Source organism: Dryas octopetala, chromosome 8 (genome assembly GCF_963921425.1).
Source record: "Dryas octopetala chromosome 8, drDryOcto1.1, whole genome shotgun sequence".
Taxonomy (NCBI): Eukaryota; Viridiplantae; Streptophyta; class Magnoliopsida; order Rosales; family Rosaceae; genus Dryas; species Dryas octopetala.
In genome coordinates, this window is record NC_141373.1 from 3,860,028 (window position 1) to 3,884,301 (window position 24,274).

The 24,274-nt window shown below is 41.8% G+C and overlaps 1 protein-coding gene and 2 pseudogenes across 2 annotated transcripts in view; all 3 read left to right on the forward strand.

Annotated features, from left to right (window-relative positions):
* Nucleotides 1-598: 598 nt before the first annotated feature.
* On the forward strand, nt 599-11,885 carry LOC147276152 (protein NRT1/ PTR FAMILY 4.2-like; annotated as a pseudogene).
* Nucleotides 11,886-13,313: 1,428 nt separating this feature from the next.
* LOC147276153 (protein NRT1/ PTR FAMILY 4.2-like) lies at nt 13,314-15,887 on the forward strand. The gene is made up of 5 exons (XM_086255423.1): nt 13,314-13,443; nt 13,986-14,203; nt 14,318-14,722; nt 14,821-14,939; nt 15,149-15,887. Exons 1-5 carry the CDS (start codon nt 13,314-13,316, stop codon nt 15,885-15,887), a joined length of 1,611 nt encoding a protein of 536 aa, XP_086111549.1.
* Nucleotides 15,888-19,390: 3,503 nt separating this feature from the next.
* Nucleotides 19,391-24,274, forward strand: part of LOC147276154 (cytochrome b561 and DOMON domain-containing protein At4g12980 pseudogene) — a 5,650-nt pseudogene continuing 766 nt past the window's right edge. The window contains exon 1 of the transcript XR_015123852.1: nt 19,391-20,275. The product of XR_015123852.1 is annotated as a cytochrome b561 and DOMON domain-containing protein At4g12980 pseudogene (transcript). The remainder of the gene's footprint in view (nt 20,276-24,274) is intronic.

Sequence of the window (24,274 nt, forward strand, 5' to 3'; positions counted from 1 at the left end):
TTTATACTGTATGTCTGTATGTTGCATCATTCAGAATATATATGAGGATGAACATCATATTATGAACTCGAAACCACACAGTTCAACATATCTTCATATTTGATTTTTGGGTCTTACCAACTGCCTAGACCAAGCCTTGTGCTCTAGTGATAGTTCGAATCCCCATTTTTCCAAGATATATATAAAATAAAAAATAAAATAAAAAGGCATAACGCTCATTCTTCAAGGGGCATTCCAAAATGTTCAGAAATTCTGTTTCAAATTCAAGGTGTCAGTCATGCAAGTAGATGGGGAAATAATGAATCTTCAGTCCAAGACAATCAGGGGACTCTTCAAGCACATGAAAGACCCACTTAGCTACACATCAGAGTCTGGACACAAGTGTCAGCATAGCCGTATTCCAAGTAGCAACAAGCCAACAAACATATCACCTTCCCAATTTTTCTCCTTTTTCCATTTTCTTCAAAATTCCTTTGAAATTATATAACATTGGTATTCTTTCTTCTGCAGAAATTTGATTTCACTCTGTTTGATGTTGTTCATAAACTACACGACGTTTTGATCACTTAAAACTCTGTGATTTAAAGCATAGGCCTTAGACATGAGTATGGAAAGAGATGAAAATGTCATCTACCAGCTGATAGAAGGTGATGACCAGAATGTTGACTGGAAAGGAAGAACGGCAAATCCTAGAAAGCATGGTGGAATTAGAGCTGCTGCTTTTGCATGTGGTAAGTTGCAATTAAATTCAGGGATTTTAACCATTTTTATACGTAACATAGGCTGAATATATACAAATATATGCAACTGTTAGCTAGTTTGATATACATTGTTAACCAATTTTTTGATAGCTTAAGATTTTGGGGTTTAATGGTTGTTTAACATGTCTTAGAGCTCTGGTTCTAGGAGGTCCTAGGTATGATATCTACAACCCTCATCCAGTCATCCCCACTTAGAATTTATCATCTCAACCAGTAGAGTGAGTTGCTCCTATATTGTCTACATTTGTCTGCCTCTCACGTGCAGAATATGACCACACGTGAGAGAAGGTGTTAGATAACTTAACATACTTTGTTAACCCATTTTCTATTAATTTAAGCTTTTGGCGTCCAATAGTTGTGTAACTAGGATCTCAACCTTCTATAGGTAGACGCCCATACAATATGCGATTGAGTTCTTCCATTTTTAGGACTTTATCTCACCCCCATGGACCAACCCTTTAATCCATGTTCTATCAGCATATATTATATTTATACATTAATTCTCTTTTAATTAGTTCATATTTTACAAACTAAATGACCCCGAAAAATTTGATAAGCAAGTATAAATTTTGTATGATGAGATAATTTCCTCATAATTGATTTCTTGTGTGCAGTTGTTGTTATATTCACCAACATGGCTTTCTTATCCAATGCCACTAACTTTGTCACGTACTTCCGGATGTCAATGCATTACCCACCTGCTACATCAGCAAATATGGTTACCAATTTCATAGGAACCTCTTACTTGATCACCATCCTGGGAGGCTTTGTTAGTGACTCACTCCTCACAAGATACACAAGCTTCATCATCTTCTGTACAATAGAGTTGCTGGTATGCTTTTCTTTTCAACTATGTCATCATATTCATTTTAAGTTATGATGAGCGGATGCTACCTCAATCTCGGTATGTAACATGAAACTGAACCAATTATAGGGACTAATCTTGCTGACAATCCAAGCTCAATACCTAAATTTCCGACTGGCTATAAATGCAAAGCCTTCTCAGTCTCAAGCAGCCATTCTATACACTGGCCTTTATGCCATTGCCACTGGTGTAGGTGGAATCAATGCCTCCTTGCCTGCACATGGTGCTGATCAGCTTGTCACAGCAATCAGACACTCATCTCTGCCTTCTTCAATTGGTTTTTCTTTTCCCTGTGCCTTGGATCCCTCATGAGCTCAACTATTATGATTTGGGTGGAAGAGAACAAAGGCTGGAATTGGAGCTTTACAATAACAGTTATAGCCTTGAGCTTGGCACTTCTCATTTTCATTGTTGGGAATTGTTTGTGGGAAAATCCACATCGATCCGAATAGCCAATCACGGCTCGACACGTGGCTGGTCAACACCCATCTCGGAGTTGACTTTCTATAGTCAAACTTTGACCTCCACATCATCACTGGTCAGCATTTCCTCTGCCAGCTCAGACCGAATTTCCACGCCGGGCCCACCATGTTCGGTCCGAGCCGAACCGATGATCTTTCAATGGATCGAGTGTCCATCTCACCACGGTCATTCCGGTTCGGCTCGGCTCGGCACAGGGCACGGTCTCTTTTCGAGTTCTGGCGTCGACCAGTTAGGACTCGGAAGGACCCCAGTCTACTGGATCGGCTCGGTCTTGAATCCCATGCCCGATCCGATCACACATGGACTTTATGTCTACGCATAAGAACATGTGCTTGTATCGGCTCGGCTCGGCTCTCCGCCGCCATTCCCGGGAAGATCACGCTGGGACGAACCGCCACACTTAAATGCACCTGACACAAATCTTCTGACAGAGGGGATATCAGGCTTGCATTCATGACTACTGGAGCAGTCTGCCTGAACCTTCCAGCCTTGCATTTAATGGAGCATTCAATGCAGCATTGAATGCTGAAGAAGCAGGCAGCTGAGCATGCAACTAGGTCTGACCAGGTACGTGGGTCTCTGGCAACCATTCATTCACATGCAGGTATCTTACTCATTAAGGTTTCCTTTACTTATATATATCAAGTCATATGTGCAAAAACGAGGACTACGCATCTACACACAAAACACTTACACAAAATTTCCACTCTCCCAAGAATATACCCAACTTGCTGAGAATAACCCAGAACATTTGCCTTGTTCTTCCCATTCTCCCAAGTTCTTCCTTTGTTCTTCCTCATCCACCATCAAATATCATCACTGACTTCATCATCGGAGCTTGTTTGGCTGGTACCACACCGGTCCATCTCCCTTGACCTTGTTTCTCTTGCAGGAAGATCTCAACCAGCATCCACTTCATCATCCAGCAAAGCACCTGATCAGCCAGATCAGCTTATCTAAGTTGTTGCATCTACCTTACGAGAATTTGCATCAACAGATTGGCGCCGTCTGTGGGAAGCCGACTTCAGCCGTTGTGTTCATCACTGCAAGTGCTAAGCCCCTCCTTCACATAAGTCATCATGGCTACCATCTTTCGGGACACCAGCTCTTCCTCAGGAGCATCTCAGAATGATGAACAACATCAGCCTGAGACACCTGAAAAGACAAGGGGAGCACAACCCCCCAGGACATCCAAGTCCAAAGGTCCCTCCAAAATCCGAGCTGCTCACAAACTCCTTAAGGAGAGCCAACGGCACCTGGCCGCTGAGAATGCACTTCTCAAGCAGAATAATGAGCTGCTTGCGAAGCAGGCCGAGCTGGCCGGCGAACTTGCACGCCATCGTGCTCGGCTCGAGAATAGTGGGGGTTCGGGTTTCCAATCGTGCCGAACCCGAACCGAGCAGGAGGTCCTTTCACCATCTCCTTCTCGGCAAAGCACTCCTGCCGAGCCGAACGACCAGACCGATCGGCAGGACTCGGATCACGTCTTCCCGGGCTTCGAGGACATGCCCCCGGCCGAACAGGCCGAGTGCCTGAACGCCCACCGTCTTCTTCAGCGAAAACTGGCGGCTTTCGGGAAACGTGTCCCCAGGAATTCGAGCGGAGACCGTGCCGACCCGAATACAAACCGACGACTCCCGGCCCAATCAAGGTTGGGGGCCAACAGTCCAGCCGGTTCGGATGAAACCAGGGTCCCGATTGGGGATAGGCTCGGCCCCATCATCAGCCAGGATCCTTCCCCATCAGGAGCTCACTCAGGGAGACGATCGGTGAGCGACCGACTGGGATCGACTATGATCATGTCGGATCGACGACCGGCGAGCGAGAGGATCACTCGCCAGCCGGTGAGTGAGAGACTCGGTAACCAGGCCGAATGCTCGGGGGAAAATGCGGCCGAGCCGACCCCGCCCGACGTGGAAAATCTTGTCCGGACTCTGGTCCAGGACCAAATCCGGAGCGTCCACGATCGGTTCGGCCACGTCGAGGTCTCCAGGGGGTACACCGGTAGGGCCGACCACGGAGAGGAACTCCCCCTCCCGTACACCAGCAGAATCCTGGACGCTGAGGTCTCCCGCGACACCAAACCCCCCAAGATGGATCAGTACGATGGGACCAAGGATCCCTACGACCATCTTGACAGCTTCAGATACGCCATGGAGGCCCGCCAGGCATCTGAAGCCACGAAGTGCAGAATCTTCCCTTCGACCTTGAAAAGCTCGGCTCGGGGTTGGTTCCGAACCCTCCAACCGAACTCCATCGACTCCTTCTCCGACCTCCGGAGGGCCTTCCTGGCGAGATATCGGGTTGTATCCGAACGACTCTACAACTTGAACGATATGTCGCTCATTAAGCAGCAGGAAGGGGAGAGCCTCAAGGCCTATCTGATCCGCTTCAACATCGAGTATACGAAGTGTGACGATTGCGACGATAGGTCAGCTAAGAACGCCCTCATGCAAGGTCTGCACGCCGGGGGACTCCGCTCCCACCTAATGAGGAATCCTCCCTCCACTTACGATGAGCTCTCTGCCGAAGCCACTAAGTGGGCGAGGGCTGAGGAGTGGGATGCTCAGGTGGAGGCCCTGAACCCCAGGCCGACCTCGGCCAAGAGGAAGGAGGGAGAGGTCGCAACTCCCAAACCCCAGGTCCAATCCAAGAAGACCAGGACCGAGGAGCCACGCCAACTTCTGGGTAAGGGACCCAAGTTTGTCCAGTACACGGAGTACACTCCCCTCAATGCCGGTCTGGAGACAATCTACTCCAATGTCAAGGACCAACTCCCAGTTGCAAGGGAGATCAAGGGACCACCCCCAGACAAAATCAAGGAGGGCGTCTTCTGCAAGTACCACTCCAATCACGGCCACGTCACGGGTGATTGCTACGCCCTCCGCGACGGAATTGAGACTCTTGCCCGGGCGGGTAAGATCAATCAATTCCTGGCCGGTGGACCTAGGGTACCCAAGGCCGCGCCGAAGAAGCCCACCAACACCATCGAGGTCCAGGATGCTGCCATCGGATCAATCGGCGGGGGACCAACCTTCGTAGGGAGCTCGAACCGATCCCAGAAGGAGTATGTCAGACAGGCGGCTCAAGCTCACGAGTCCCTGTCGATCCAGGCAGGTCAGCCCAGCACTTCCAAAAGACAGCGGAAGGACTGGGCGCCGGTCACCTTTGAGCCGAACGAGGCAAACGAGATCATCTTCCCCCACTATGATCTGGTCGTCATAGTGGCTGAGGTGGCCGGGACAACCATCGCACGCTTCTTCGTCGATGGAGGGAGCTCAGTCAACATCCTCTACCACTCTGCGTTCGCGCAGATGGGCATCTGCGAGGATAAGTTGGAGACCGATACACCTGCCTTAGTCGGGTTCGGGGGAGAAGTGGTTCAGCCCCTCGGACACATCTACCTTCCCCTTTCGCTCGGGAAGGGACCGATTAAGAAGACCTGCATGACGTACTTCATTGTCGTCAAGCGGCCGTCAGCCTACAACATCATTCTGGGCAGACCGGCTCTGGTCGACCTTGACTGCATCGTCCATTACGCCAACCTCCTCATCAAATGTCCGGTGGGCGACGACTGCATCGTCATTCAAGGAGATCAGTGCTCGGCTCGGTCATGCTACGCCGCTTCGATCAAACAGAAGGGTCAGCTGCCGAACTCGCAGGAACTTGACTCCATCGCCGATTCGGGCAGATGGCCGAGGGCGGAGACATTCGACTTCACTTCCGAGCCGAGCTCAGATTCTCGGCCCCTTCCCGCCGAGGCTTGGGAGGAAATGCCAATCTCGGACGAGACACCGGATCGGCTCGTCCGAGTGGGGACTCAGATCAGCCTCGAGCAGCGCTCCGCCATAATTGACTTCCTCCGTGCCAACGCGGAAGTGTTCGCCTGGTCTTACGATGACATGCCAGGCATATCGTCTGACGTGATCACCCACAGGCTGAACACTGACCCAGGATGCAAACCGGTCCGTCAGAAGAGGAGGTCATACGATCCGGTCCGATACGCCGCCATGGCTGAAGAGGTAACCAAGTTGCAAAACAACGGGTTCATCCGGGAGGTCAACTACCCCGACTGGCTTGCCAACGTGGTCATGGTAAAGAAGAACAATGGGAAGTGGAGGATGTGTGTGGACTTCACCGATCTGAACAGGGCTTGTCCCAAGGATAGCTTTCCCTTGCCCAGAATAGATCAGCTCGTCGATGCAACAGCAGGACATCAGCTCCTCAGCTTCATGGACGCCTACTCTGGATACAACCAGATCCTGATGCACAAGTCCGACCAGGAAGGCACATCTTTCATAACGGATCGCGGCATGTACTGTTACAAGGTCATGCCCTTCGGCCTCAAAAACGCCGGAGCCACCTACCAAAGGCTGGTCAACCACATGTTCAGATCCTCCATCGGCAAATCCGTAGAGGTTTACGTAGATGACATGCTGGTCAAAAGCATCAAGGCGGACGATCACGTCAGGGACCTCTCAGACATGTTCGGAGTCCTGAAGGAGTATCAGATGCGGCTGAACCCAGCCAAATGTGTCTTTGGGGTTCGGTCAGGAAAGTTCCTTGGCTACCTGGTCAGCCAACGGGGGATTGAGGCCAACCCGGAGAAGATCCAGGCCTTGATCAACATGAAGTCTCCAAGGACACGCAAGGAAATCCAGAGTCTGACTGGAAGAGTCGCCGCCCTGAACCGGTTCATCTCGAAGTCCACTGACCGGTGCCTCCCTTTCTTCAAAGCCTTAAGGGGAGCAGGGAAGAGCATAGAATGGACCCCCCAATGCGAGCGGGCTTTTCAAGATCTGAAAAGACACATGGGGGAACCTCCCATCTTATCCAAACCAGAAGAAGGTGAAGAACTTTTTCTCTACCTCTCTGTCTCTGACTCGGCTCTCAGCTCAGTTCTAGTGAGAGAGGTCGGCGGTGTACAACACCCCGTCTTCTATACGAGCCGAGCCCTCGCCGATGCCGAGACCAGATATCCAAAGTTCGAGAAGATGGCTCTCGCCCTGGTCAGCTCGGCTCGGAAACTGAGACCCTACTTCCAGGCTCATTCAATCGTTGTCTTGACGGATCAGCCGCTCAGACAAATCCTGGCAAAACCCGAGACTTCGGGTCGGCTCATCAGGTGGTCAGTTGAGCTCGGCGAGTTTGACATCATCTACCGTCCCAGGACGGCCATCAAAGGTCAAGCCATGTCGGACTTCATCTGTGAGTCGACCACCTCGATGGAGGATCCGCCGCGCACCGACGCTATGCCAGCGGCGTCTGATCCGAACTCAAACGGCGATCACGGCCAGGTTGACCTCCTCACCTGGACCCTCTATGTGGACGGATCTTCCAACACCATGGGAAGTGGAGCCGGGCTTGTTCTGATCTCCCCAGAACAAGTTGTGATGGAGTATGCCCTTCGCTTCAGATTTCAAGCGTCCAACAATGAAGCAGAGTATGAGGCTCTCATCGCCGGACTCAGACTGGCAAAGGAGCTCGGCGCAACCAAACTGAACATCTTCAGCGACTCCCAACTCATCGTCAATCAGATATTGGGAGAGTATGAGACTCGAGAACCTAGCATGACTGCCTATCTCGAGAAGACTCGTCTGCTGCTTGGGAACTTCCATGAGTACAAAATATCCCAAATCCCGAGGGCAGAGAACTGCAGAGCCGACGCCTTGGCACGTTTGGCTTCGGCCACAGACACCGGATCCGCTAGACACGTTCCAGTTGAAATCCTGGACAGACCTAGCACCGCCGAAAACGAGGTCACTATCATACAGACCGAGGCCGAGCCGAACTGGATGACGCCGATCATCACCTACTTGGTCTCCGGAATCCTCCCCCCAGAGAGGGACAAGGCACGCCTCATCAAAACAAGGTCGGCTCGGTTCAGCATGATCGGTGGTCAGCTCTACAAGAGGAGTTTCTCCCTGCCTTACTTGCGGTGTGTCACTCCCCAGGAAGGTCAGGATGTACTGAAAGAAATCCACGAGGGGATATGCGGAAACCACTCTGGAGGAAGAGCCCTCGCCTACAAGACGATCCGGCAGGGCTACTTCTGGTCGACGCTGAACAAAGACGCGGATCATCTCTCTCGCGCTTGTATCAAATGCCAGCAATTTGCCGCAGTCCCCCATCAACCTCCCCAGTTGCTGACCTCCATATCCAGTCCCTGGCCGTTCGCGCAGTGGGGACTCGATCTGATCGGCCCAATGCCGAAGGCGAAAGGGCAAGTCACCATGGCTGTGGTAGCAGTCGACTACTTCACCAAGTGGGCCGAGGCCGAACCCCTGGCCACAACCACAGCCGAACGGATGGAAACCTTCGTCTGGAAGAACATCATTTGCCGGTTCGGCATGCCGCACACCATCATTGCGGACAATGGCAAACAGTTCGACTGCAAGAAGTTCAGGAGCTTTTGTTCACGTCTGAACATCAACTTGCGCTTCACCGCGCCTTACCATCCGCAGTCGAACGGACAGGTCGAGGCCATCAACAAGATCATCAAGAAGACCCTCAAGACTAAACTGGATAATGCTAAGGGGAATTGGCCTGAACTCTTGCCAGAGGTGCTTTGGTCTTACCGAACTTCCTATCGCAACTCGACGAAGGAAACACCCTATGCATTGGCATTCGGAACTGACGCCGTCGTCCCGGTCGAAATGGGGACTCCTTCATTCCGGACCGGCACGTACAAACCCGAGACCAATGACACCGGTCTTCGGCTCGGCCTGGACATAATCGAGGAGAGGCGAACCAACGCCAATCTCTGCCGAGCCGCTTACCAAAAGAGGGTAGCCAAATACTACAACCAGAGGGTCAGACCCAGGAGCTTCGGATTGGGCAGCCTCGTCATGAAAAAGAATCCCCTCGCTGTCAAGGAGAGCTCATTCGATCCGAACTGGACCGGACCATACAAAATCACAGGCATAGTCAAGCCTGGCACTTACAACTTGGCCACTCTAGCTGGTAAGCCTCTCAAGCATAGCTGGAACGCTGAACACTTGAAGACTTATTACCAGTAAAAATGTAGTTAGGATCGGGGACTGTCCGACCTAACACCCATTCCAATCAATGAAAAGATGAACACATTTCTACTCATTTTTCTTCTTATTTTTCGAAGCAAACACTGGGGACTCTACTCCTATACACTTCCAACAAAGAGGAAAGATCTAAGTGTTTCCTTCGAAAAAATAGTAAACACATGTGCCGAGCCGAAGTGCCATTCTCGGCCCGACGCTCGGTGCATTACAGACTCATCAGGTCTATAAACTCATGTGTCGAGCTGGCGCGCCATTTCCGGCCCGATGCTCGGCATATTACAGACTCATCAGGTCTATAAACTCATGTGTCGAACTGGCGCGCCATTTCCGGCCCGATGCTCGGCATATTACAGACTCATCAGGTCTATAAACTCATGTGTCGAGCTGGCGCGCCATTTCCGGCCCGATGCTCGGCATATTACAGACTCATCAGGTCTATAAACTCCTGTTTGTGGGAAAATCCACATCGATCCGAATAGCCAATCACGGCTCGACACGTGGCTGGTCAACACCCATCTCGGAGTTGACTTTCTATAGTCAAACTTTGACCTCCACATCATCACTGGTCAGCATTTCCTCTGCCAGCTCAGACCGAATTTCCACGCCGGGCCCACCATGTTCGGTCCGAGCCGAACCGATGATCTTTCAATGGATCGAGTGTCCATCTCACCACGGTCATTCCGGTTCGGCTCGGCTCGGCACAGGGCACGGTCTCTTTTCGAGTTCTGGCGTCGACCAGTTAGGACTCGGAAGGACCCCAGTCTACTGGATCGGCTCGGTCTTGAATCCCATGCCCGATCCGATCACACATGGACTTTATGTCTACGCATAAGAACATGTGCTTGTATCGGCTCGGCTCGGCTCTCCGCCGCCATTCCCGGGAAGATCACGCTGGGACGAACCGCCACACTTAAATGCACCTGACACAAATCTTCTGACAGAGGGGATATCAGGCTTGCATTCATGACTACTGGAGCAGTCTGCCTGAACCTTCCAGCCTTGCATTTAATGGAGCATTCAATGCAGCATTGAATGCTGAAGAAGCAGGCAGCTGAGCATGCAACTAGGTCTGACCAGGTACGTGGGTCTCTGGCAACCATTCATTCACATGCAGGTATCTTACTCATTAAGGTTTCCTTTACTTATATATATCAAGTCATATGTGCAAAAACGAGGACTACGCATCTACACACAAAACACTTACACAAAATTTCCACTCTCCCAAGAATATACCCAACTTGCTGAGAATAACCCAGAACATTTGCCTTGTTCTTCCCATTCTCCCAAGTTCTTCCTTTGTTCTTCCTCATCCACCATCAAATATCATCACTGACTTCATCATCGGAGCTTGTTTGGCTGGTACCACACCGGTCCATCTCCCTTGACCTTGTTTCTCTTGCAGGAAGATCTCAACCAGCATCCACTTCATCATCCAGCAAAGCACCTGATCAGCCAGATCAGCTTATCTAAGTTGTTGCATCTACCTTACGAGAATTTGCATCAACAGGAATCCATTTTATAGACACAAACGTCCCAGTGGGAGCGCATTAACAGGACTCTTTAAGGTGATTAAACTGAAGTTAGATGAAAGATGCCATTCACATTCATCTCCATCCACTGTCGTATCTGGATTTTGATTTTTCCTTTTTGGGGGTGTCAAGGTACTCGCTTCTGCAGCTCGAAACTGGAAAGCCTCATCGGATGACAGGGTGGAGAACCAGTTCAAGTAATTACCGAACAGAGTTTGAAGCATCTACACTCAATCCGAACAGAGTTGATCTACGATCCCACCACAAGTTCAAGTAACTTCTTCTTTTCCTCTCTTGAATTTGTCTTTAATTACTGATTAGTGCATGTAACATGGACGTACTAAGAGTCGTTGAACTTTTGAGTGGGATTATCTACTAGTGTTTGCATATAGGGTCACACTCTTGGATATGTATAAACACTGCATAATGTTTCCATGTATTTTTGGTGTTACAAAAACTATAATCTCTCAGGTTCTTAGACAAAGCGTTAATTGATAACACGGTTGATGTGGTTGAAGTTGAGGAATCAAGAACTGTTGTTGGCCTTTTACCCATCTTTGCAAGCACGATCATGATGAATTGTTGCGTTGCCCAATTTCACACATTCTCAGTGACACAAGGGAGCATAATAAACAGAAAAGTACACAATATCAAAATCCCAACTCAATCATTATCAGTACTCCCCCTCTCTGTCATGCTTGCTTCAATTCCCTTATTTGAGCGTTTCCGAAGAATCTTGGGAAACAATCACTCAGGAAGAAGCTACTTCTTCCAACCACTTTGGAGGATGGGATTGGGGCTAGCACTGGCATCTGTGTCCATGGCTGTAGCTGCTCTGGTTGAAGCTAAGAGGCGTGAGGCTGCTGAAAACAATGTCACATTGTCTGTGTTCTGGCTTGGGTGGCAATACCTGTTGATAGGAGTCTCTGAGTTGTTTGCTGTTGGAGGAATGCTTGAGTTCTTCTACTCAGAGGCACCCAATAGCATGAGAAGCATGTCCACTTCATTGTTATGGTGCTCAGCATCACTGGGGTACTTCCTAAGCTCAGTGTTGGTGTCCATAGCCAACTCAGTGAGTGGAAGATTTGGTAAAGAGTGGCTTGGAGGAAATGATGTAAATCATACCCGTTTGGATTTGTTTTACACACTTCTGAGCATTCTTAACTCCCTCAATTTTCTAAACTACATGTATTGGGCTGTGAGGTATTAGGTATTACAGAGTTGTCACTTGGTGCACAGTATTTCAAAGTGAGTTGTTGTAAGAAATTTAATACTGTATGCAACAATGTAACATCATTCAGAATACATACCAGGCTGAACTTCATATCATGAGCTTGAAACCATAGTTCAACGTAACATTCCTTCATTATTGACTTCTGGCCGGGCTAATCCTGGTCATAAACAACATCATATATGAACATAATCTAAATCAGAAGTCAGAATAATGAAGTTTATTATATTTAATTTCCAAATTCATTCTCCTAAATCTCTCTATCAAAATGGATCTGAAGTTTATTATATTTAATTCATAAACAAAAGCTGGCACATTGTGAAAAGTTGGATTTGTAAAATGTCTAGTCAGTATATTTTTGTGTATTATACGTGCATGTATATATATGTCTTTTTGAAAAATATGTTACATTTCTCAATTATATGAAAGAATACGCATTTTTTTAAAAAAAACAAACGTATTCAACACAGTAATACAGTATTGTCAACTCAAAAAAAAAAAAAACACACAGTATTGTAAATTACAATTTTAAAAAATTCAAACATAAAAACAAAAAATATTTATATAATATTATAATATGACTGAATTTTAACCGTATATTTAAGAAACATATCAAATTCAAATGACCAAAAAAAATACAAATAACAATTTGGTCTAGTGGTGGTACCAATCTCATCGGAGGTGCTCTTAACTTCAAATTTGTCCCGCCTTTTACTTCAAATTTACAGTATTTACAGAATGAAAATCAGTAAACATATTTTATAAAATATGTGGTCTAGTGGTGGTACCGATCTCATCGGAGGTGCTCTTAACACTGTAAATATTTTATACGAATTGATTTTCATTCTGTATATGACTAACTATGTTCAAAATGTAGTTGAGTTCAAACCCCCATTTCCCAAATATCGTTTGAAAAACAAAAAAGTAGCCAAATCTTCAAGGAGCCAACCAGAAAACTCAGCATGGCAACAAATGGACATGCACTGGTCAGAAAAGCTCTTTCAAATTCAAAGTGTCAGTCATGCAAGTAAATGGGGAGTTATTGACAGCAGGAGTCTCAGGAATCACATGAAAGCCCAACACCAACCTGACTCTATACTCTAGTGTCTGGACATAAGTGTCTGCATGACTGCATAGCCCTATTCAACTTTCAATGCAAATTGGTTTCACCTCAAAGCTGTCTGTAGCAACAACCATATAAACGGCCCCATTTTTCATAACATTGGAAAGCTCTTAAAGCTAGTGTTTCTGTCTACTGTAACATTGGTAAGCCAAAAATATTTGCTACTCTTTATTTTTCTGCAGAAATTTGTTTACACTTTGTTTGATGGCTTCTTGATATTGTTCATGAACTGCAAAACGTTTTGATCGCTTACAACTCTGTGATTTCAAGCGTAGGCCTCAGAGATGAGTATGGAAAGAGATGAAACTGTTATCTACCACCAGATAGAAAGTGATGGTGAGTATGTTGACTGGAAAGGAAGAAAGGCTGATCCTAGAAAGCATGGTGGAATTAGAGCTGCTGCCTTTGCATGTGGTAAGTTGCAATTAATTGCAAGGATTGCAAGGATCTTAACCATTTTTATACATAACATTAGGCTGAATATGGGATTGTTAGCTAGCTATATATGCATTGTTGACCCATTTTCAGATTTTCTGATGGTTTAAGATTTTGGGGTTCAACGATTGTCTAACATGGTATCTGAGCTCTGGCTCTAAGAGGTCCTGAGTTTGAAACCTTCAACCCTCATCCCCATTCCCCAATTAGAATTTATCATATCAACTAGTTGCGTAGAGCTGCATGTGTGGGAAGGTGTTACTTAGCTTGATATACGATGTTAACCTATTGTATAGTTAGAACTTAGAACCCCCACACAATAGGCATTTGAGATCTGCATATTCAAGGCTTTATCTCACCCCCATCCAGGTTCTATCAGCATATCTTATATTTATACATTCTTTTTTAATTAGTTCATATTTTACAAACTACATCAGGGATCCAGCAAAGATTTGATTTGCAATTATATGATTAATGTTGAATGATGAGATAATTTGGTCATAATTTCTTATTGTGTGCAGTTGTTGAGGTACTGTCCAACATGGTTTTCATATCCAATGCCAGTAACTTTGTCACATACTTCAGGATGTCGATGCATTACCCAGCTGCTACATCAGCAAACATGGTCACCAATTTCATGGGAACTGCTTTCTTGCTCACCATCCTGGGAGGCTTTATTAGTGACTCACTTTTCACAAGATACAAAACCTTCATCATCTTCAGTACAGTTGAGTTGCTGGTATGCTCTTCTTTCAACTATGTCATCATATTCATTTTGGTTTTGAGGAACTGATGCTACCTCAATCTCTGTGTGTAACATGAAATAGAATAAACATTTTAATACCAATTATAGGGACTAATCTTGCTGGCAATCCAAGCACAATACCTCAAATTCCGACCAGCTATGAATGCAAAGCCTTCTCACTCTCAAGCAGCCATTCTATACACTGGCCTTTTTGCCATTGCCACTGGTATAGGTGTACAAAAAGCATCCTTACCTGCACATGGTGCTGATCAGCTTGATCACAGCAACCAGAGACTCATCTCTGCCTTCTTCAATTGGTTCTTCTTTTCTCTGTGCCTTGGATCCCTCATGAGCTCAACTGTTATGATTTGGGTGGAAGAGAACAAAGGCTGGAATTGGAGCTTCACAATAACAGTTATAGCCTTGAGTTTGGCACTTTTCATTTTCATCATTGGGAATCCATTGTATAGACACAAATGTCCCAGTGGAAGTGCATTAACAAAAATCTTTAAGGTAATTAAACTGAAGTTAGACAAAAGATGCCATTAGCATTCATCTCCATCCACTGTTGTATTTGGATTTTAATTTTTCTTCTTTGGGGTTGTCAAAAGGTAATTGCTTCTGCAGCTCGAAACTGGAGAGCCTCATCCGACGACAGAGTGGAGAACCAGTCTGCAGCATATGCTGTCAATCCGAGCAGAGTTGATAAACGATCCCACCACAAGTTTAAGTAACTTCTTCTTTCCCAATCTTAAATTTGTCTTTAATTAGTGATTGGTGCATGTAGCATGGACATACTATGAGTGTTTGAACTTAGAGTGGGATTATTACTAGTGTTTGTATATAGGGTCACACTCTTGGACATGTATAACCACTGCCTCTGCAAACTGCATAATGTGTTCATTTACTTTTTGTCTAACATAAACTAAAATTTATCAGGTTCCTAGACAAAGCATTAAGTGATAACACAGTTGATGCGGCTGAAGTTGAGGAAACAAGAACTTTTCTTGGCCTTCTTCCCATCTTTGCAAGCACAATCATGATGAGTTGTTGCATTGCCCAAATGCAGACATTCTCAGTGGAACAAGGGAGCATAATGAACAGAAAAGTACACAATTTCGAAATCCCAACTCAATCATTATCAGTACTCCCCCTCTCCATCATGCTTGCTTCGACTCCATTATTTGAGCGTTTTCGAAGAATCTTGGGAAACAAACACTCAGAAAGAAGCTACATGTTCCAACCACTTTGGAGGATGGGAGTGGGGCTAGCACTGGCATCTGGGTCCATGGCTGTGGCTGCTCTGGTTGAAGCTAAGAGACGTGGGGCTGCTGAAAACAATGTCACATTGTCTGTGTTCTGGCTTGTGTGGCAATACCTGTTGATAGGAGTCTCTGAGTTATTTACTCTTGGAGGAATGTTTGAATTCTTCTACTCAGAGGCACCCAATAGCTTGAGAGGCGTGTCTACTTCATTGTCTTGGTGCTCAGCATCAATGGGGTGCTTCCTAAGCTCAGTGCTGGTGTCCATAGCCAACTCAGTGAGTGGGAGATTTGGCAAAGAGTGGCTTGGAGGAAATGATCTTAATCATACCCGTTTGGATTTGTTTTACACACTTCTGAGCGTTCTTAACTCCCTCAATTTTCTCAACTACATGTATTGGGCTAAGAGGTATTAGGTATTACTGTATTAGTTTTGTAGCTTGGTGCACAGTATTTCAAAGTGACTTGTTGTATACAAGGATGAACTTCATATCATGAACTTGAAACCACAGTTCAACATTTCTTCATGATTGATTTTTGGGTCTAATCCTGGTCATGACCAACATCATCTATATTAAATCAAACTATATAGTCCACACAACATCAAACATATCCTATCCAGTTCAATCTAATTCAAAATAATCCCAATTCTGCATACTAATCCAATCCAATCTCATTCAAACCACAGTTGCCTACAAGAATTAAGAGCATTGAAAAGCAATAGCATGCAGGTTCCTATCATTCTATGTTAAGATTCGTTTAGACTAGCTAGAAAGAAACAGGCAAGTGCCAGCCAGTAAGTGAACATCTCAAAATTCAAAATGAGATTAGTTAGCTTTTACCCACATTTTGATTTTAAACATGTCCTCATGATTAATGATTTAAGGGCCTAATCCTGGTCATGATGTTCAATTTTGATGCAGGCCTGGTTAAATTTGTGTCCAAATGTGTTGGGGCCAGTGTGTCACATCATAAGTATTGTAATCAAAGTAGCTGTTGGGATGTTTGAAGACTTGAAGGTTTAATGGTTGGTTAAGTCTCAACAATCACGGAAGATTTGTTCCTGGAATATGTTCAACTTATATATCTACCACTCTACCAGGGATTCATATGTTGTCGTCTTCCTCTGCTTTCATCCTCATCAAAGGGGTTTGACAGTTTTGTTGTTTCAAATAATCTCTATTTAGATACAATATAAACATAGAAAATATGAGTTATCTTATAGCAGAAATTTTTACTTATGTGCATGTCATACAAATAAATTCAACCGCGAATCACAAATTTGAACACTACTGTAAAAAAGTGACTTTGTCAAATTAAATGGCCAAAAAATATTCTTACAAAAACTTACAAAGTCCTTCAATTCCTTCCAAGTTCTAACAAAAAAAAAATAAAAAATTCCTTCAATTCCTTCAATTCCTTCAATTCCTTCAATTCCTTTTATAGAATTTTTCTAAATTATTGTACGTGTGAGTAGAACATTTTATTGTTTGAATGGATTAAATATTATAAATATACAAAAGTTCCTCAATGATAAGGAAAAATAATCCATACATCACTTTATCTATACTACAAAGCTCTCTTTTCCGTTGCATTACCATCAAAACAAAGATTCTTGTCATAGTGTTTAGAAATGTCAACTATAACTATTCACTGAACCTTGTCAATTAGAAATAATTTTTCATAATTTTGTCAATTAAACAAATAATTTTGTATTCACATCACCACGCAAACTAGTTGAATCCACACAATGCATAGGAGCATTCAAAGGCTAAAATAGATGGCGTTCAATCTCATCCACTTTGACTTAGCCTTCCAAGAAAATATGTGCCAAATCATAATAAAATCAAAAGAGAAGCTTCTTGGCCTTTGCCTCCATGTGAAGGTTACTAACTTAATATTGTTATTTTGACCATAACACTGCTCCAAAATAAAATAAAAAAACAAATAAAGAAAGAAAGGAAGATAGTTTGCTTAAATTAGACAAAAAGAAAATATGAAATCGATTGAAAACAAAAAGTTCAAAATTATTGAATATAGAATAGAAAGAGTGCTAGCTATATGTATAGGATGATGTTACATATATCAAGGCCCTTGTAGACTTGTAGTATATAATTATAGGGTAAATAGTAGTACATCTTCCTTGTTAATGAAGAAGTTGAATTCTACTTAATAAAAAAAATTAAAAAAAAGGTAATTGGACCCTAATTGATGTAAAACTTGTACATAATGATGCATTTGTTTGCTAAAAAAACTATAGAATTAAATAGTATAATATTAATAAGGATGGAGAGTCAAAAAATTGTTTGACAACTGTGACAACGCAACAAGAGTTTAGTGCAAAATGGTAACAAATCAAATATTAGGAGGAACGTAAATGATGGATTGAGTGAAACTAGTTTTATTCGTCAATTGAAATTGTGATATCAGGGCTGTGGAAAATGAAACATTAGTTGGGGGGTAGAGACTAGAGACTAGAGAGGTGGAAGGGATAGGAAATAGATCTTACTTTTTTCCTTCGGGGTAGTGAGAAAAGTTCTCCACAATTTTCTCTCTTACCGAGTACAAAATTTGAAGATCAACTTTATATATGTTTATTTGCAATCATCTGTTAGAGAAAAATTCTCCATAATTCATTTTTTATAGAGTGTAATATTTTAGGGTCAAATCTTACATATGTTTATTTACAAACTACATATTGAGAAAAATGTTCAATAATTACTGAGTACAAGATTTAGGGTCAATCTAATGAATAATTAAATTATGCTATATAATGTTCTCGCATTTAAGAATTTATATTGAATTGTGATTTTTTTTTTAATGTTCATATTAAATTGTGATATTTGAAAAGGGGAAAATATTTAGTAAAAAGAGATGAGTGATTCGTTAGGAAAAACAAAAACATAAAGTGAAGATTCCTCAGGCTGTATGTACACATGCATACCTTCATAGTAATACTAGATGGTATGACACTTGAACCAATTGAACACCCTAAACCAATGTCTCGTGGTAGCCACAGGCCACAGGCCACAGGCCACAAGCCACATTGTTATGAATGTGAAAGCTTTTGGAAATATCAGCTCATGCTGGTTGGTTTTTTTCGACTTTCTTGTTTTTTTGGTGTTGATTGTGTGGACTGTGTTTTGTTCCTCCTTAATTTCTTTTTTTTGTTGTTTTTTCTTTTGTCCCTTATTTTTGTGTTTATACCTTGTAGCTTCTGTTCTTTTACAAATTTTCATTTATTTGGGAAATATCATATTTATTTGGGAAAAAAAAAAAAAAAAACTCATTTGTGTAAGTCTATTAGAAATTTATTTATTTTTTCTAAAAAATATCTTAAAAACCAAAATATTTTAAGCTAGATTAAAGTAGCATCATATCTTAGCTCACATCAGGTCTTATTCTAAACCCTTTTCTGATTTAGAACATATTCTAGTATTCTACCCATTAAATTTCCCAAAAAGAAAAAAAGATTACTTTTATATGAGTGTGACAAAAGAAAAAACCCATCCATATGTGTCCGGCGAAAATTCACAATGAAAGGAATCAAATTCCAAGTCGTCTCCGTCAACGTTTGATTTTTTCTTGGATGAAAAAGTCATCTCCAACATAAAGTTGTGAAGAAAGCAAGTCTACTGTCTACCACTCTACCCTCCACAGAAAAAGTCACCCACGTTTTCATATTCACCACCAACCCAAAAGAAAAAAAGAGAGCATTATTTGATTTCCTATCCCTTGACTGACTCACTTCTCCAAGTGCCCATCTAACGGTACATTTTGCATGGTGCAAGTAGCCCACATGTCTCCCCCATTTTCTTATAAGTTATAACCACAGTTTTCTATTTTTAATTTTCATTTAGTGCTCGTGAGTCGTAACGCATTTGCTGGTGAGAGAAAAAAAAAAAAACAAGTAGTCAACTAATCTGAATAACCAATCCCAAACCGCCACGTGTCACCCAACCACTATCCCTCTCTTGTTCAATATAAACCCAACTACACCACACCTAAGCTTTACACATCAATTTCACTGCTCTCTCTCTCGCTCTTTCCAATGGCTTCCTTGTTTCCTGTTCTTCTCATCCAGATTTCCTGGATCTCCTTTCTGTTAGCTTTGATAATCTCACCGGCCGAAGCAGCCAGCGATTGCACGTCACAGACGTTCACGAACAACAAGAAGTATGACAACTGCATCGACCTGCCGACTCTAACCGCCTACCTCCACTGGACCTACGATGCTTCCAACTCCTCACTCTCAATCGCCTTCATCGCCTCACCCGCCAAGACCGACGGGTGGGTCTCGTGGGGCATAAACCCGACCGCGACCAAGATGGTCGGGTCGCAGGCCCTGGTGGCGTACAAGACCCAAAACGGCACTCCCACCGTCGAGACCTTCAACATCACCTCCTACTCCACCGTCGGCCTCGTAAAGGGGAAGCTGTCGTTTGAAGTCTGGGACACCAGCGCCGAGTTCAGCGACGGGTCGTTTAAGATCTTCGCCAAAGTGCAGGCCAAGGCGGAGAAGCTCAACCAGGTGTGGCAGGTGGGCCCCGGTGTCGACCCCACAACTGGGGCGCTCCAGCCGCATGACACCACCGCCCAGGCCAACCGCAATGCCTTCGGAGTGTTGAACTTGCTCGGAACTACGAATACCACTACGAATACCACTACAAATACCACTGGCACTACGAATACCACTGATAATGGGACGAGTGGGGCTATTACTATTAGGATTGGGAGTGGAGGAATCAATATGGGTTTGTTTCCTGCTTTGCTACTTCTGGTTCTTGGAACTCTCATTGTTTTCTAAATTTGAGTTTTTTTTTTCTTTTTTTCTTTTTGACTTTTTGTTTTTTAATTCTGTGATTGAGATTTCTTGTTGTATGACTGTATCCAAGTGGAGAGATGGAGATTTCAGCAGATTTAGGTGGAAGAATAATATATTTATTATATCAATAATGTTAGCGATTCTAATTTTTAGTGGACATGTTATTTCTTTTTAGATTTTATTTTTTATTTTTTAGTATCTAATATATTAATGTCATATAAAATTTTAAAAAATAAATTAGATCCCCAGTACTACTGTTATTATATTCCTCTCCTCATTAATTGTTTTCCTTCTTATTTGTATGTATGTATGTATTGGGTAGATTGATTATGATGTGATCTGATCATATGGTTGCAGTCAATTTGCTTATTAATACGATCTTTCTCAAGATCTGGTTAGTATTATATAACTATACAATAAAATATAACGGTTTTTAAATTATCTCTTAATCTGAATAGCTGAAATCGTTTCAACTTAAAAATATATAATAAAACATAACAATTTTTTAATTATTTTCTGATCTGAATAGCTGAGATCGTTTTAGTAAATAATTATAAACCCTCTAATTCTACTTTAGTTAATTCATAGCCTCCAATCATTTTTATAATTAATTCATAACCTCCTATTTTACTTAAATTTTTGTCTAACCTCCTAATTTGTGCCCTTTCCCACTTATTGCACATTGCACATGTACACTGTACACTTCACTGATGTCACTCATCTGCATGATCTTGCATGACATTGCCCTGGTGCAGCTTGGTCAGCGCCATCTCCATCCCATATCTAAAAAATTAATTGAACAAAACAAGGTTTGAACACAAGACCTTGTACAAGTGGGAACCACAGCCAACCAACTCAACCAAGTTGCAACTTGTGTAAGTGCAGTAGAATGAACTATATTTATACAGTTTTATGATATTTAATTTCTAATTCTAATTTGTCTATTTTTATTGCAAATTAGTTTAACTATTTTTTTTTATTGCAAAATAGTGTAAATATTTATTTTTATTACAAAGTAGTGTAACTATTTTTTGTACATGCTTGACTTGAGTTCGAGTCACTTTGTGTGCAAATTCTTATAATTTTTTGCACATAAAGGCTTGTTATATAGTAGAGCATGTGTGGCAAGTAGTGGCTTAAGAAGTAGCAGACTATGCTAGTGTGTCAATGGGACGGGCCAGCGGAAGCGATCAATGAAACTAAAAATCAATAACTAAAACTGAAAAACTATCACTAAAATTAAAAAAAAAAATTGATCACTAAAACTAAAAAATCGATAACTAAAACTAAAAAATTGATTACTGAAATTGAATCGATTATTAAAACTAAATCAATCACTGAAACTAAATCGATCACTGAAATTGAAAATCGATAACAAAAACTAAAAAAACTATAACTGAAATTGAAAATCTATAAATGAAACTGAAAAAAATGATTACTAAAATTGAAAAATTGATAACTGAAACTGAAAAAAATAATCACTTAAACTGAAAAATCGATAATTAAAATTGAAATTGAACTGATCACTGAAACTGGAAAAATGATAATTGAAACTGAAAATCTATACCTAAAACTACAAAAATGATCACTAAAACTGAAAAATTGATAACTGAAATTAAAAAAATGATTACTAAAACTGAAAAACCAATAACTGAAACTGAAAAAAAAAAAAAAAATCACTGAAACTGAATCGGTCACTAAAACTGAACATCGATAATTGAAACTGAAAATCGATCATTGAAAAATTAAAAACAGTTACACTAAATTTTTAATAAAAAAATTACTCTAAATTTGTAATAAAAAAATAATTACACTTAATTTATAAAATTAAACATTGAAATAAGAAAGATTTCAAATATGTTAAAATGTTTATAAATATCCTTAATTATCTATATTAACACACAAGTCACAAACCTCTATTTTGGGTGACTGTTAAATGCCTCTGGTGGTCTCGAGTTCAATCCCTAGTTGAAGCCAAAAGCAATTTTTTTACTCAACTTAAGGTAGCAAACATCATGTCTGTTAAAAAATTAAAAAATAATAAGTAAGGTTGCTAGTTGCTTGGTGTGAGCTCAAGAGTAGAGGTAGTGGGTTTGCGTTAGCTCATGCATGGGCCGATAGCAGGGTAGAAAAGGAAATGCAAGTGTTAGAAGATTTTGGGAGAGTTCCTCAAAGGTGGGGGGCGGAAGCAAATTTTTATTGTAACTTGGGGGTTTAAAATTAGGCACTAAGATCGTTTCGACTTAAATTTAATAATTGATTATCTATTTTTCAAATTTACTTTCTCACCTATAACTATAAGGCTAATATCTCTATATCTTAAATTTATACTTTCCGCTAATATCTCTCTATCTTAAATTTATACTTTCCTATAGTATATTCATACGTATCTTAACTTGTGTATTATATTACCATTTAGAACATGTTGGTTCATTACTAATAAATTCTAATGGATCATGCATTCATTCCTATTTATATTTTTAAAATAGTAAGAAATGAAATAAATCTCAAAGGCAACATTAAAAGAGATGATTGCTGTTTAATTTTGATTGCATGTCATTTCAAACACCAGTGTTCTCGTGATATTCACATGTGAAATGTACGGACATCATTCACATAATTGGACATTATTGTTAGGGGTCTTTAGTACCACGACTGTGTGACATATAATTGCTAACCGGCCTACAAAACAATGAAGAGCTTGTTTCGCAGGGCATTTAGAAAACTTAAAATGTTTTTAAATAGTTAAAAATATTTTTATTTGTGTTTGGAAAAAAAAATTAAAAATACTTTTAGATTATAAAATCAATTGAAAACGCTTCTTGGTGATGATAGGTGCTTCCTTTTAAAACACTTTTAAGTACATTTACAAGATAAAATGTTTGATAGTGTTTTTAGAAAACTTAAAATGTTTTCAAATAGTGAAAAATACTTTGATTTGTGTTTAGAAAAAAAAATGAAAAGTACTTTTTGATTATAAAATCAATTGAAAATGCTTCTTAGTGATGGTAGGTGCTTCCTTTTAAAACACTTTCAAGTATATTTACAAAATAAAAGTACTTCCAATGAAAGCGTTTCCTACAGACGCACTCCCAAACATGTTAGAAGTCCAAAATGAAAGGGTGTGATATTATCATAGATGATAGGGTGAGAAAAAAGAATTGTAGAAGGAAATGAATGGGTAAGTGAGACATAATTTTAGGGTGTGAAGAGTCTTTAGTGAGTTGGGTGATTGAATTAGTATATTAGGGTTATTATAGGGATAATTGGTGGGTGGGAATAGTATTTTTATAACTTTTAAAATTTAATAGGAGGTGAAATAATAAAGTGGATGGAGAAATAATAAAGTGCAATAAAAAATATTTAGTTTAATTTTTATAAAATTTTAAAAATATAGCCTTCGAATTGTTCTCAAACCCTTATTAAATTATGCTTGTGAAACTTCAAGCTAAACTAACCAATAAATTGTAGAGAAAAATAATCTACAAGTTTTGGATCTCTTGGCCAAAAACCTGAAAATAAAAAAAAGATCTTGACGACTTTTCCATTTCACATTTGGTCAACATGGTAAACGATTCAGTAATTATTTTCTCTTCTTTTTATCCTGCAATTATTTTCATATGGGTTAGTGAATATATTTTAATTTATACGCTATCTTAGTGTATTTGTTAGCAAATAAAAATACAGACGAAAAAAAAAGTCCAATGGACAGGGGAATTCAGACAATTAATTGTTTTGGTCTTGAAGTTGATATAATTTTTAGATATGAATAATATATGATATGTACTTTCCTTGGGGAAGCGTGGATCCTATTAATCGAATGCATGTGTTGACCACTTGACCCCAAAAACATTTCGAATACATGTGGGTTCCACCTCATTGTGAGGATGCCCCACCCATGGAAGTCTTAGTTGAATTCATGCGGCCATGCACTCCCCCAGCCTAGTTGCGTCTGTGCCCACCCAATTTGGCTACTTC

What these genes read in the sequence shown, in the direction of transcription:
- LOC147276153 (XM_086255423.1), top strand. Translation starts at nt 13,314, where the DNA reads ATGAGTATGGAAAGAGATGAAACTGTTATCTACCACCAGATAGAAAGT. An exon ending in CATTAACAAAAATCTTTAAG is followed by an intron (nt 14,723 to 14,820) that starts GTAATTAAACTG and finishes GGTTGTCAAAAG; the next exon opens with GTAATTGCTTCTGCAGCTCG. An exon ending in CGATCCCACCACAAGTTTAA is followed by an intron (nt 14,940 to 15,148) that starts GTAACTTCTTCT and finishes AAAATTTATCAG; the next exon opens with GTTCCTAGACAAAGCATTAA.